The sequence below is a fragment of the Rhinatrema bivittatum genome, chromosome 1 (assembly GCF_901001135.1).
Source record: "Rhinatrema bivittatum chromosome 1, aRhiBiv1.1, whole genome shotgun sequence".
NCBI classification, from domain to species: domain Eukaryota; kingdom Metazoa; phylum Chordata; class Amphibia; order Gymnophiona; family Rhinatrematidae; genus Rhinatrema; species Rhinatrema bivittatum.
The window spans coordinates 655,572,450-655,584,559 of NC_042615.1; the positions used below are offsets into that span (position 1 = coordinate 655,572,450).

A 12,110-nucleotide genomic window follows, 5' to 3' on the forward strand; every position below is an offset into this window, starting at 1 on the left:
CAGGCCCCACTCCAACCCAGGGGAACAGGCTCTGCATACCCTGTAAATGGGCTCTAGTGTTCTACCTAGACCATACAGTTGCCCACAGGAAGAGCACTCAGTTATTCGTCTCTTTCCATCCCAACAAATTAGGTCAACCTGAGGATAAGCAGACTCTCTCCTCCTGGTTGGCGGACTGCATATCTTTTTGCTATCAGCAAGCAGGCATTCCTTTTCAAGACCATGTTAAAGCACACTCTGTGAGGGCCATGGCGACTTCAGTAGCACACCTACGATTGGCGCCGCTTCCTGACATTTGCAGGGCTGCACCTAGAGTTCTCTCCACACTTTCGCAGCCCACTATTGCTTGGACAAAGCCAGAAGACAAGATTCCATCTTCGGCCAATCTGTCCTGCGTAACCTATTTCCAACGTGACGTACCAACACCCTTCCGCCTGCCCGGTGGGGTTCAGGATGCCCTCTACCAAATTCCACCCCAGTTGTTGTGCCTGTTGCACGCCATTGGGTATATTTGGTGCATGTTCGGAGATCCTCAGCTCGGTACTCACCCATATGTGAGGACTACCATCCTGCTTGTTCTGTGAGAAAGCAAGTGTTGCTTACCTGTAACAGGTGTTCTCACAGGACAGCAGGATGTTAGTCCTCACGAAACCCGCCCGCTGCCCCACGGTGTTGGGTTCGTAACGTTTTGTTGTTTTATTTTTTTGGCACTGCCTGTAGCTATCAAATAAGACTGAAGGGGGACCCCTGCTGGCTGCAGGGTTTGTGCCATGCTGGGCATGCCCAGTAGGGGCCAGTCAAAGTTCTGGAAATTTTGACAGAAGTTTTCCATGATTGGGCTCCATCCTGATGATGTCACCCAATTGTGAGGACTAACATCCTGCTGTCCTGTGAGAACACCTATTACAGGTAAACAACACTTGCTGTCTTATCTCTTACCATCCTGTCTGTCTTGGCCTGACTTCCCGGTTTTGACATCTGCTTGGATCCTGACTACTCTCTGCTCACTGCCTACTCTGACCATTGGCCTGGGCATGGACTCAGTCTTCTCACTGCCTGCCCTGATACTTGACATGAACCCAGATATCCTCTGCTTGTTGCCAGCCCTGATCACTGTCTATACCCGCACTCTCACTTACCAATCTTTGAGGGACATTCTCTTAAGTCCTGCCAACCCCTGGAACCCAAAGGCTCAACCTGTGGAGAACAGGGCTGGTATAAGTGAAGCTCCTGTCTCTGTCCCTGCAAAGGCGTGTCCACCTGCTGTCAGCAAGGGCCTAGTGGGTTCACCTACTAGGCTGTGTCAACCACACACCACAGCCTAAACGTTCACAACCATGACAGGATAGGAGGCAATGTTCTATTGTGGATTGAGAACTGGTTAAAAGATAGATAACAAAGTGTAGGGCTCAATGGTCCATTTTCTCAGTGGAGAAAAGTGAATAATGGAGTGCCCCAGACATCTGAACTAGGAACGCTGCTTTTTAACATATTTATAAATGACCTAGAGAAGGGAGCAGTGAGTGAGTTGATAAAATTTGCTGCTGATACAAAATGATTTAAAGTGTTAAATCACTAGCACATTGTGAGAAATTGCAAGAGGATCTTGCAAGACTGGGAGACTGGACATCCAAATAGCAGACATTTAATGTGGACAAGTGCAAAGTGATACATGTAGGGAAGAACAACCGAAATTATAGCTACACAATGCAAGTTTGCATAGTGGGAGTCATCACACAGGAAAAAGAACTAGGGGTCATTATGGATAACATGTTGAAATCCTCTGCTCTGTGTGCGGCGGTGGCCAAGAAAGCAGATAGAACTCTAGGCATTATTAGGAAAGGAATGGAGAATAAAAGAGAGAATATCATAATGCCTCTGTATCACTCTATGGTGTGACTGCATCTTGAGTATTGTGTGCAGTTTTGGTCACTACATCTCAAAAAAAGATACCGTGGAAGTAAAGATATAGAGAAGGACCAAAATGATAAAGGAGATGGAATGATTTCTCTATGAGGAAAGGCTAAAGAGATTAGGGCTCTTCAATTTGGAGAAGAGACAGATGAGAGGAGAAATGATAGAGTTCTATAAAGTAAGTCAAGTGGAATGGGTAAACGCAAATCTGTTTACTCTTTCAAAAAGCACAATGACTAGGGGACATTCAATGAAATTACTAGATGATACATTTAAGACGAAAAAGAGAAAATATTTGTTTACTGAATGCATAATTGAACTCTGGAATTCGTTGCCAGAATGTTTGGTAAAAGTTGTTAGTGTAGCTGAGTTTAAAAAAGGTTTGAACAAGTTTCTGGAAGAAAGTTCCATAAACCCTTATTAAGGTGGACTTGGGGAAATCCACTCATTATCCCTGCGATAAGCAACTTGGAACCTATTGACCCTTTGGGATCCTGCCAGGTACTTGGGACCTGGATTGGCCACTTTTGGAAACAGGATATTGAGCTTGATGGACCTTTGGTCTGACCCAATATGGCAAATCTTATGTTCTTATGTTGTGTTCTTGTGGAGAATAAAATGGAAAATATTATATTGCCTCTGTATCAAGCCATGCTGTGACCTCACCTTGAGTATTGTGTGCAGTATCTCTATCTCAAGAAAGACATAGCAGAATTAAAAAAGGTGCAGAGGAGGGCGAAAAATCTGACAAAATAGATGGAACATCTCTCTTATGTTGAGAGGCTACACAAGTTAGGGCAGTTTGACTTTGAAAAGGGATGGCTAAGAACAGACATGATAGAAGATAATCAAATCATGAGTGGGGTGGGACCCTTTCAAATACCACTAAAACAAGGGGATGCTCCATGAAGCTAACAATGAGTAGATTCAGAACAAATCTTATAAACTCTTTTTTCACTCTGCATACTATCAAGATGTGGAATCTGTTGCCAGCCGATATACCGTAATCAAGATGACTAGCATAGAGGGGTGTAAAAGAGATTTGGACAAGTTCTTGGAGAAAACATCCATAACACATTATTAGCCAAGTAGACTAAAGAAAACAATTGCTATGTCTGGGAATGAATAACAGGATTTAGGTTTGCTTTATGGGATCTTCCTAGTACTTGTGATCTGGAGTGGCCACAGTCAGAGACAGGTAGGCTCAATGGTCCTTGATCTGACCAAGAATGGCAATTCTTATGTTCTTATGAGATGAAAAGTTACTTATAACTGCTGAGTTTTATTATCAGAATCTTAGGAAGGGTCCAAGCCCTGATGTGGGTCTTTTAAGTATATAGCAATGCTTTTGCTTCTACAGCTGGCAGCTGGTATATATCCTTAGGAATGTGGACTGGAATAATTGGGCATATTGGATAAGTCAATTAATCTTTATTTGCTACCATGTACTAAGTTACATTCAGTAACATAGTTTCCTTTTTCATGTAAAATAAATCTGTAAATATAAAGTCATAACTTTTATTCATACTAATGCACAATATTAACTTTCAAAACTTAATTGTGGGATAGGGATATAAGGCTGAAGGTTCACCTTAGGCACCCAATACCCTTGTACTGGCCCTGATTATGAAAAGATATGAATACATATGACTGTATTTTTGTTGGTATTACCATAGTTACCAAAATACTACATTTTGATGTCACTTCTGTTTAATTCCCATTACTTTATCTACTGGTTAAAATGCAAAAATTTCTTGATTAGTGCATCACAAATTACTCTGGTTATAAAATGAGAATGAGATTCGTTTAATGAGCATTCTGAAGTATAGTTTTCCATTATATGTTTAGTAAAGTCTGTCAGCACATTCATATAGAACAGTGATCTTCAATAATTTCTAAGTGGGGAGGGTCACTTTGGATCCAAAACGGGCTGGAGAAGGATTAACAGATTTTCTCAAGCAGAATCAGCAGCCAACACTGCTATCAGCCAGCACGTGCCAATGACATCATGTACCACCACACGCAACCTCCTGTGCCTTGTAACACCATGATGTCTCTTTGTCTCTCAATAGCCGCCATCCATCTCCAGCAGTCTCCCTCCCTCCCTCTCATTCCCTCCAACAGCCTCCCTCTCTTTCAGTCCCCACCCCCATACATAGCAGTCGCAGCCTTTCCGTCAACTGCCCCATACCAACCGCCACCTCTAATCCCCCCTTCTCACCCTGCTGCAGCCTCTGACCCCACCCTTCCCTGCATAGCAGCAGCTTCCAAAACCCAACCCTCAAAGCAAAAGCCTCCAAACCCCCCACCTCCCGGCAGCAGCAATCTATCAGCCTTCTTCCATAGATCCTTTGAATCCTCACCTACCCGTTCCAGCAGGAACCTTTCATCCAAAACACCTTCCCACAACAGCAGCTTCACGTTTAACCCCCACCCCACAGCAGCCCCTCTTATTGAGGGCTGAATCCTTAGCAACTCTCTTGGAGTATTATCTTATTAAGAGGCTGCCTGGTACAGATGTCCACAAAAGAGAGTGCAGGAGCTCAGCCGCGGCAGAGAACCGCCAGTAGGAGCGGCACACAAGACTTCCTTTGGCTGCTGCTTCCTCCCTCATTGGCCCCTGCCTTCTCTCTCCCTGATGCCCTCCTGGGCCCATTGAGACACCTCCTTTGCATCACTTGCCCACCTCAGAAGTCTTCTCTTTGCCCCATAATGAAAGGGAAAAAATGAGGACTGGGAACCTCATTTTTAGTGGGGGGCCACATTAGGGCTCTGCAGAAGCCATCACTTACCTTGAAGAACACTGATATAGAAGAATATACTTGCTCATGTTTTCCTGTAGAACAGATTATCTAACAACAAGAAATGTGTTATGTATAGATATAACCATAGGGGCCATGCCAAAGACCTCTTTCTTACTGCATTTCAAGTGTAGCAAATAATACAAATTTCTCTCTGTAGGACAATGGTTCTCCTGAAGAGCATGCGGTGTACGTATGGGATCACTTCATTTCCAAAGCTGTGGCTGAGAATGTGTTTTTTGTTGCTCACAGCTATGGTGGACTTGCATTTGTAGAGCTGGTAAGTGTTTACTTTTTTCGCACCTTATATTTACCAATTTAATTGGTTCTTGAATTTTTCTTCTATGTATATGTGTGTGTATACACGCAGTTCTGAAACACTTTGCATTCTTTCATTCAATGCAGTCCAAAAGCATTTCAAACTAGATGTTTCTAGCTGATAGAATGTAAAGAAATGTTTGTGTACCCAATACCCCTGCATAGTTATTTAATAATTATTAGATATTAAAATGTTACACCCAGCTCAATCCTTATAGTCAGAGACTAATAATCAGCTGAATGAACTTCTCCAATTAACTTAGCCTAGGTATTCAGTGGCACAGCTAACTTTAGGGGAACTGAAGAGCTGTCCTAGATTTGTCCTAACAAAGCTGAATCCAGCATTTATCCAGTTAGCTGGACAAGTAGTACCATCTTACAATTCTCCTGTCCCACCCCTCATTTAGCCAGCTCACAGTTTAGTTGGATAAACAGCTGGCTGAGTGGGGTCTGCTGAGTTTGGCGGAATCTTTAAATCCCTCTATTTTCCCAGCTAAGTCCAAATTTAGCCAGACAAATGGCACTGAATATGGACCCCAGAAAGTACAGATATTGAGTTTCTGTTTGCCATACAAAAGTTCATTGTGTTGGGCAGGAAAAGTTACCTTTCCCCTTAATTTATGTCTGAAAATGTGAGAGAATTATTTTATATCACTGAAGCACTTTGCCTCTGGACTAAATTTCTTCCTGATGTCTAAAATGTTTTATCACTTAGCTTCTTCCAGTCCAAGCTAAATGCTCATTTGTTCAGACTTAGAATACCTTCTCTCCTCAGTATTGGTCTGTCATTATTCCCATATTTTGTTTACTAACTATACATCCAGTTTTGTTTGTATTATCTTATTGTGGGGTATATAAAACTTAGAAGTAAATGCATTTATACCATGTGCATATTTAAGCACACACAAAAATGATTAGAAGCTTGGATAATATAATTACCAATGAATATAAGTAAATGAAGCTGAGATTAGTTTGGGAAAAAGTTGACTGCGGGGTGACTAGAAAACTTTCTTCAAATTCATAAAAGGGTGTTAATTGAGGATGGCAGTTGGTTGTCTTCATCTCTACAGGAGAAAGCGTAAGTAGTAGTAATTTTGAACTGCAGATAAAGAGCTTGTGATTGTATATTAAGAGGAACTTGCTAGCTGTAAAAGTAGTTGAGCACTGGGGCAGATTTCTTAAGGAAGTGGCAGAACCTCTGTTTTAGAGATGTTTAGGCGCAGATTAAACAAAGATTGGTTGGGGGTGAGGTGGTTGAATGGACTAGATGACCTCTTGAAGTTTCTTTCACTCTGTTTTTCTATGGTTTTCTGTAAAATCCCCATCCCCACCTAGATTTTCAAAGAAACGGCAGAAAGGGGCCCAGGAAACTCCCAGAAGAGGCATTTTTAAAATCTTTTTATTAGCATTAATGTTTTTGTATTTGTACTAATCCTGCCAGCTCCATGTATATGGAACAGTTGGTGCTGTAGGATTCTGTACTGACTTTTCAGTGTGAGGAAATCACCAGAACATTTTCACACCAGGATCAAAACTGGCATAATGAGTAAAACAAAAAGCTTCTTACTTTCCTTTTTTAAATATCCTTTTCTGACTCTTTGCACTTTTAAGGGAGACATTTAATTTTTATAATGCTAAGATTTATACATTTTCTGCTTTTATGAATATAGAGCAATGTTTTGTTTTTTTTCTTGAAGTGATTTTATTGCTGTATTGTAACAGCAATGCCACATAAACCTGACTTGCTCATGATGTCAGAAAGGGACCTTATACTTCAAGCAGGTACCATACTATTTTTTGGTTAATGTGTTGCCATGAAACACTTTCATTGACGGATGGCGGTGCTAAGCAAAGCAAATGACCAATGTGTCATTTCCATTTTGTCTGTCTCTCTCGTCACTCTGGTGGATATTTCTTCATCTTTGTTCTGCTTTTAATATAAAGCACAGATGTTTCAGAACAAGACTTGACTTCTGACCTTGGGGCTGCCGGGGTCAGGGTGCTCAGGGCCTGTGAAATTATCACAAGCTGAGCTAAAGTTTTTCTCCATCACAGGAAGGAACCAGTGAGTGAGAAGTTAAAAAGGAGCTTTGTCAAAAAGACAAGATGGTCTCAGTAAGGGTCAGTTTTTGTAGACTGCTGTCTCTGCAGGAGGTGCATGCTTGAGAGAAAGAATATAATATAACCACTTGCACATCACGTATCTGTTGCAGAGATCTAGATCTCAGAGTGTATATATTATAATATGCCATGTTTTAAAATATCTCTTAGGATGATTGCACCCTTTTAAACAGAAATTATGTCTCGTTAACCCTGATATATAAATTGATTTCAGACACATTGTACAATTGTCATATTTTTTTTTACTTTTGATGACAAATATTAAAATAAATTCAGTTATAAATTGTTGATGCATTAAAATTGTTAGTATTTTTATTAAAATCAGGAGCAAAATAAGAGGAAGAAATACATCTCACTGAAAATAACATGGGTGCTCCTTTCCTTTTAATCTTTCCTTTGCCTTCCCACTCAAAGCTTATAAAAAAGTGTTGGGAACCAAACTACCAAGAGGTCAATATTTGAAAAAGCAGTGACTGGACAAGTTTCCAGTTAAAGTTAGCTGGATAACTTGTGATGGATATTCAGCAGTACAAGGGTCCTACCAAATACACTCTCTTGAAGTTATCCAGGTAAATTTAAACCAAACCAGAAATATTCTAAATATGGCTGGTTAGGTTTATAGGTATCAAGGTAAGTTTAGCCAGATCAGTTTAAGCCTACATGGCTGCATTTAAAATATAGCCAATGACTGGGGGAAAAAAAAGCCCATAGTGACTTGAAGCCGCTCCCCTCCTCAATATTTAAATGAAAGGCACCAAACTCCCTCCCCACGCTCCTGCAATCTCTGCCTCATTCATCCGGAGCCCTCCCCCCACCCCATACCCAAGCCAGGAGCTGGAACAGTCTTCCATGTTTCAAGCTGCTTCCAGTGTTGCTCTGAGAGCAGCGCGGGAAGTATGTGCTAGCAATGTTGCAGTCAGCAGTGTATGATTCCAGCATTGCTTTCAAAGCAATGCTGGGAGCAGGCAAGACTGCACTGGCTTCCCCCTCAGGTTTGGAGGGATCCTGGTAAAGAGTAAGATGGGGGGCCAGAAAGAGGCTCAGTGCCTTTTGCTTAAATATTGTGGAAAGGGGCTGTGGTCTTAAGTCGATATGGCCTGTGTCTTTATTTTTTTCATTTTGGGTGCTAGGGTGGATTGGGGAGGAATCAGGTGATAGTCTGCACATACTTTAAAGTATTTTGTGGCAGGACTGAGGGATCTGGCCTGAAAATTTGGACTTTTTGACTTTTTTAACCGGCTATTTATTTATTTATTTATTTATAAATGTATATACCATATAACCAGTAAACATTTACAATAGAAGCAGGTTACAAATTTAACAATCATCATAAAAAGTATGAATGTATTTATTTATTTATTTATTTATTTATTTAAAAAGTCTTCTATACCGATGTTAGTCGAAACATCACCTCGGTTTACATGGAACAAAAGCAACGGAAATTACAAGTAACAGGGGAAGGGTAAGGGGTACAAATAACCATAAGGAGAGCAGAGAAGCATAGGAACAAACAACAAGTAAACTATAATGTCATAAGAACAAGGTCATAGTCAAATTCAGGTCATGATCCATCACAATTCAATATTCATCAAGGGTGTTGGGGAAAGGCTTGTTTGAATAGCCAGGTTTTGAGCTGGGCTCTGAATTTGGTGATGCAAGGTTCAAGTCTGAGGTGGGTTGGGAGTGAGTTCCAGTGCATAGGTCCAGCAATGGAGAGTGCCCGATCCCTTGTAGCTGTGAGGTGTGCTTTCTTTAGGGATGGCACATGGAGGGACCCTTTGTTAGTGGTCCTTGTCGGTTGATTCGAGCAGGTAAATTGGAGGGGATCTGCCAGCCAGTTGGAGTGATGGGAATATAAGGCTTTATGTATAATGGTCAGGGATTTAAAGAGGATGCGGGAGGGAATAGGGAGCCAGTGTAGGTCTTTTAGTATAGGGGAAATATGGTCGTATTTGTGAGCGTTGGAGAGGGTTCTGGCTACAGTGTTCTGTAGCATAAAACTAATAACTTACAATACATCATTATGTATACACACTGCCAACTGCCACTGTTCTCCCCCTACCTCCTGCAAGACTTCACCACTCCACAAATCATAATCCCAATTCTCCACAACATAAAAAGCCAACTCTAAATTAACTTAACTGGCTCCCTCCTCTGAAAACTGAGAAGAACTCAAATGGGCCTTAAGTAGTTTACGAAATTTTGTATAACTCAATTCATTTCCAGCCAACACTGGTAAACTATTCCAGGTCAGAAGGGCTGCTTCTGTAAATGCATGTTTAGAGCACCTACTAGATCTAAATTTCCATTCATATGAGAAATCCAAATGCACCCCTGGGGACGCTCTAAAGGCTCGACCTGGTAAATGCCATGACAACTTTGATGAAAGGTATCATGAACTATTAAAACGAACACATCAAAAGGTCATTGCTAATAACTTAAAACTCACCCTTTCAGCAACCGGAAGCCAGTGCAGCAAGGCCAGTAAAGGAGACCCCATATCCTTCCTGAATTTCCCACAAACCAGCCATACAGCAAATTTCTGAATCAGTTGTAATTTTTTTTATCAAGTAACCCGGTAATCCCACTAGCAGCCCATTATAGTAATCAAACACCACCATAACAATAACTAATACCCAAAATCTTTATTGCAGTATTATCCAGAAAAGGTTTCGATTGAATTCCCTTAAACTGCAAGTGGGCCTTCTTACAGGTCTGATTCACAAAGCGAAAGCCACATCCAAAATCACTCCCAAACTCCTAACTTTGGATGAAATTCAAACTACCTATCCCCATACCTTTGGATGTAATAGCATGACTTAAAAATTCTCAAAATCTCACCCTACACCTAATATTTCAGCTATATTCTGAATATACCTGAGGTGTAGTCCTAGAGTTATCCAGCTAACTTAACAGAATAACTTGGAATATCAGTGTTATCCAGCTTACAGGTCGATACAGTAAGGCCGCGGTAAAAACAGTGCGGCAGTGTCAGGCGCACCCTTCCTCCCCGCACGCACAGTTCTCTTCACTAACTCCCCGATACTCTCTTCTAATCGCATGCAAATGCATGCCGCGGCTTTAAAGCGTTAGGGAAAGGTTATGCCCGCGTAACCCATTTTACTGTATAGGCGCTTAATACAGCGCCTATACAGTAACCTGGGTGCGCTGGTACCTGTCATTTCAAATGGCATTTGGAATGACAGGCACCAGGAAGTGTAAAAAATACGAAAAGTCTTTGTTGCTTCGTCGCTGTGTCTCTCCTCCTCCCGGAGCAGGGCGCGAAAGCAGCCTTGCTCCGGGAGGAGGTGAGGCACAGCGGCGAAGACAGACGGGAGAGGAGAAAAAGCAGAGCCGAGCCGAGCAAAGCGAAAGCGTGCGAGCAAAGCGAAAGCGTGCAGCAAGCCGGCGAAATAGACCTGCGAGCAGAGGCAATAGCAGCGGTTCGGTAAGCCTGGCACCCTCCTTGATGTAGTACGTCCCGGATGCCCCCCCTCCCCAGCGCGCCCGCCACTACCCCTTTCATCAGCTGCATCCACTGCGACCCGGCAGTCCCGTGAGGCCTACAAAAAAAAAAAAATCCCCGGCTCCCGCGCCCCCGCACTGGCCCGCCGACTTAACCCCCATCCTCCCGATCGGGCGGGTAGGCGGCGGCGAAAACCAAAGCAAATTTTTTTTTTTCAAAAAGCGACATCACACAATGCATAAAATAATTTCTCCAGCCTTAAAGCGACTTACTTTTGGGATCTGTCAAGTAAGTCGCAAAAGTAACTTACTTTTCTGAAGCCATCACGATCGTAGCTCAAGACGAAGATGGCTGCCTGCACGGGGGAAAGCGTGCAATTGGCCGCTGAAGACGTGACGTCACATCTCGTGACGCCAAACGTCGTGACGTCACGTCTTCAGCTGCCAATTGCACGCTTTCCCCGTGCAGGTGGCCATCTTCGTCTTCGTCCGGAGGAGCTAAGATCGTGTTCCTGATGGCTTCAGAAAAGTAAGTTACTTTTGCGACTTACTTTTGGGATCTTGACAGATCCCAAAAGTAAGTCACTTTTGGAAAAAAACAAAATTGTCGCTTTAAGGCTGGAGAAATTATTTTATGCATTGTGTGATGTCGCTTTTTGAAAAAAAAAAAATTGCTTTGGTTTTCGCCGCCGCCTACCCGCCCGATCGGGAGGAGGGGGGTAGAGTCGGCGGGCCAGTGCGGGGGCGCAGGAGCCGGGGATTTTATTTTTTTTTTGTAGGCCTCACGGGACTGCCGGGTCGCAGTGGTAGCATGGCGCTGTGAGGGGGGCGAAAGGGTATATACCCATGAACGGATTTGAGTGGGAGCGCTCTGTGAAGCGGGACATGCCCGTGAGGGGCATAATGGGTGGATGCAGCTGATGAAAGGGGTAGTGGCGGGTGCGCTGGGGAGGGGGGGGCATCCGGGACGTACTACATCAAGGAGGGTGCCAGGCTTATTGTTTTATTGTTTTTGAGTATCTTAAGCGGTGTCGATGGATTTGTTACTAGACTCACAGTCCTAACTCCTTCTAGGGGGGAGGCGGTAAAGTAGCACGTTAAGGCCGCGGCAAAACAGCGGGTTACTGAGGAGATAGTATCAGCGCCCGTTACAGTATCGGAGGGGAATAGCTAATTCCTTCATTATACAGCTTTTTCGTTCATTTACATGCTGGGTGCGGAAAGGGTTATGTGTTTATTTTAGGAAGCGCTAAGGACGCGTGAAACTGGAGACTGTATCGCTGGATCGCCTTACTCATCTATATTGTGCGCTCCCAGCACGTTACAGACGGGCAATCTTCGACCGGACGATACTGTATCGAGCTGTGAGTTATTTGGAAAATGGTGCTCTGCCCCAGAATACCCTTGGCCTGCCCCTGACTTATCCAGCTAAGTTTTTAGATAAGTCTGGGGTGGTGAAATCGGTGTGATTTTCAAAACCTGCTATTTATC

At 43.0% G+C, this 12,110-nt stretch overlaps 1 protein-coding gene across 2 annotated transcripts in view; it reads left to right on the plus strand.

The window, feature by feature from the left end:
* The window catches only part of FAM172A (family with sequence similarity 172 member A), a 907,909-nt gene that overhangs the window by 489,998 nt on the left and 405,801 nt on the right, over positions 1-12,110 (plus strand). For both annotated transcript variants that reach the window (XM_029573259.1, XM_029573251.1), the window contains exon 8: positions 4,876-4,995. In XM_029573259.1, the coding sequence (XP_029429119.1) occupies positions 4,876-4,995 (120 nt within the window). The remainder of the gene's footprint in view (positions 1-4,875; positions 4,996-12,110) is intronic.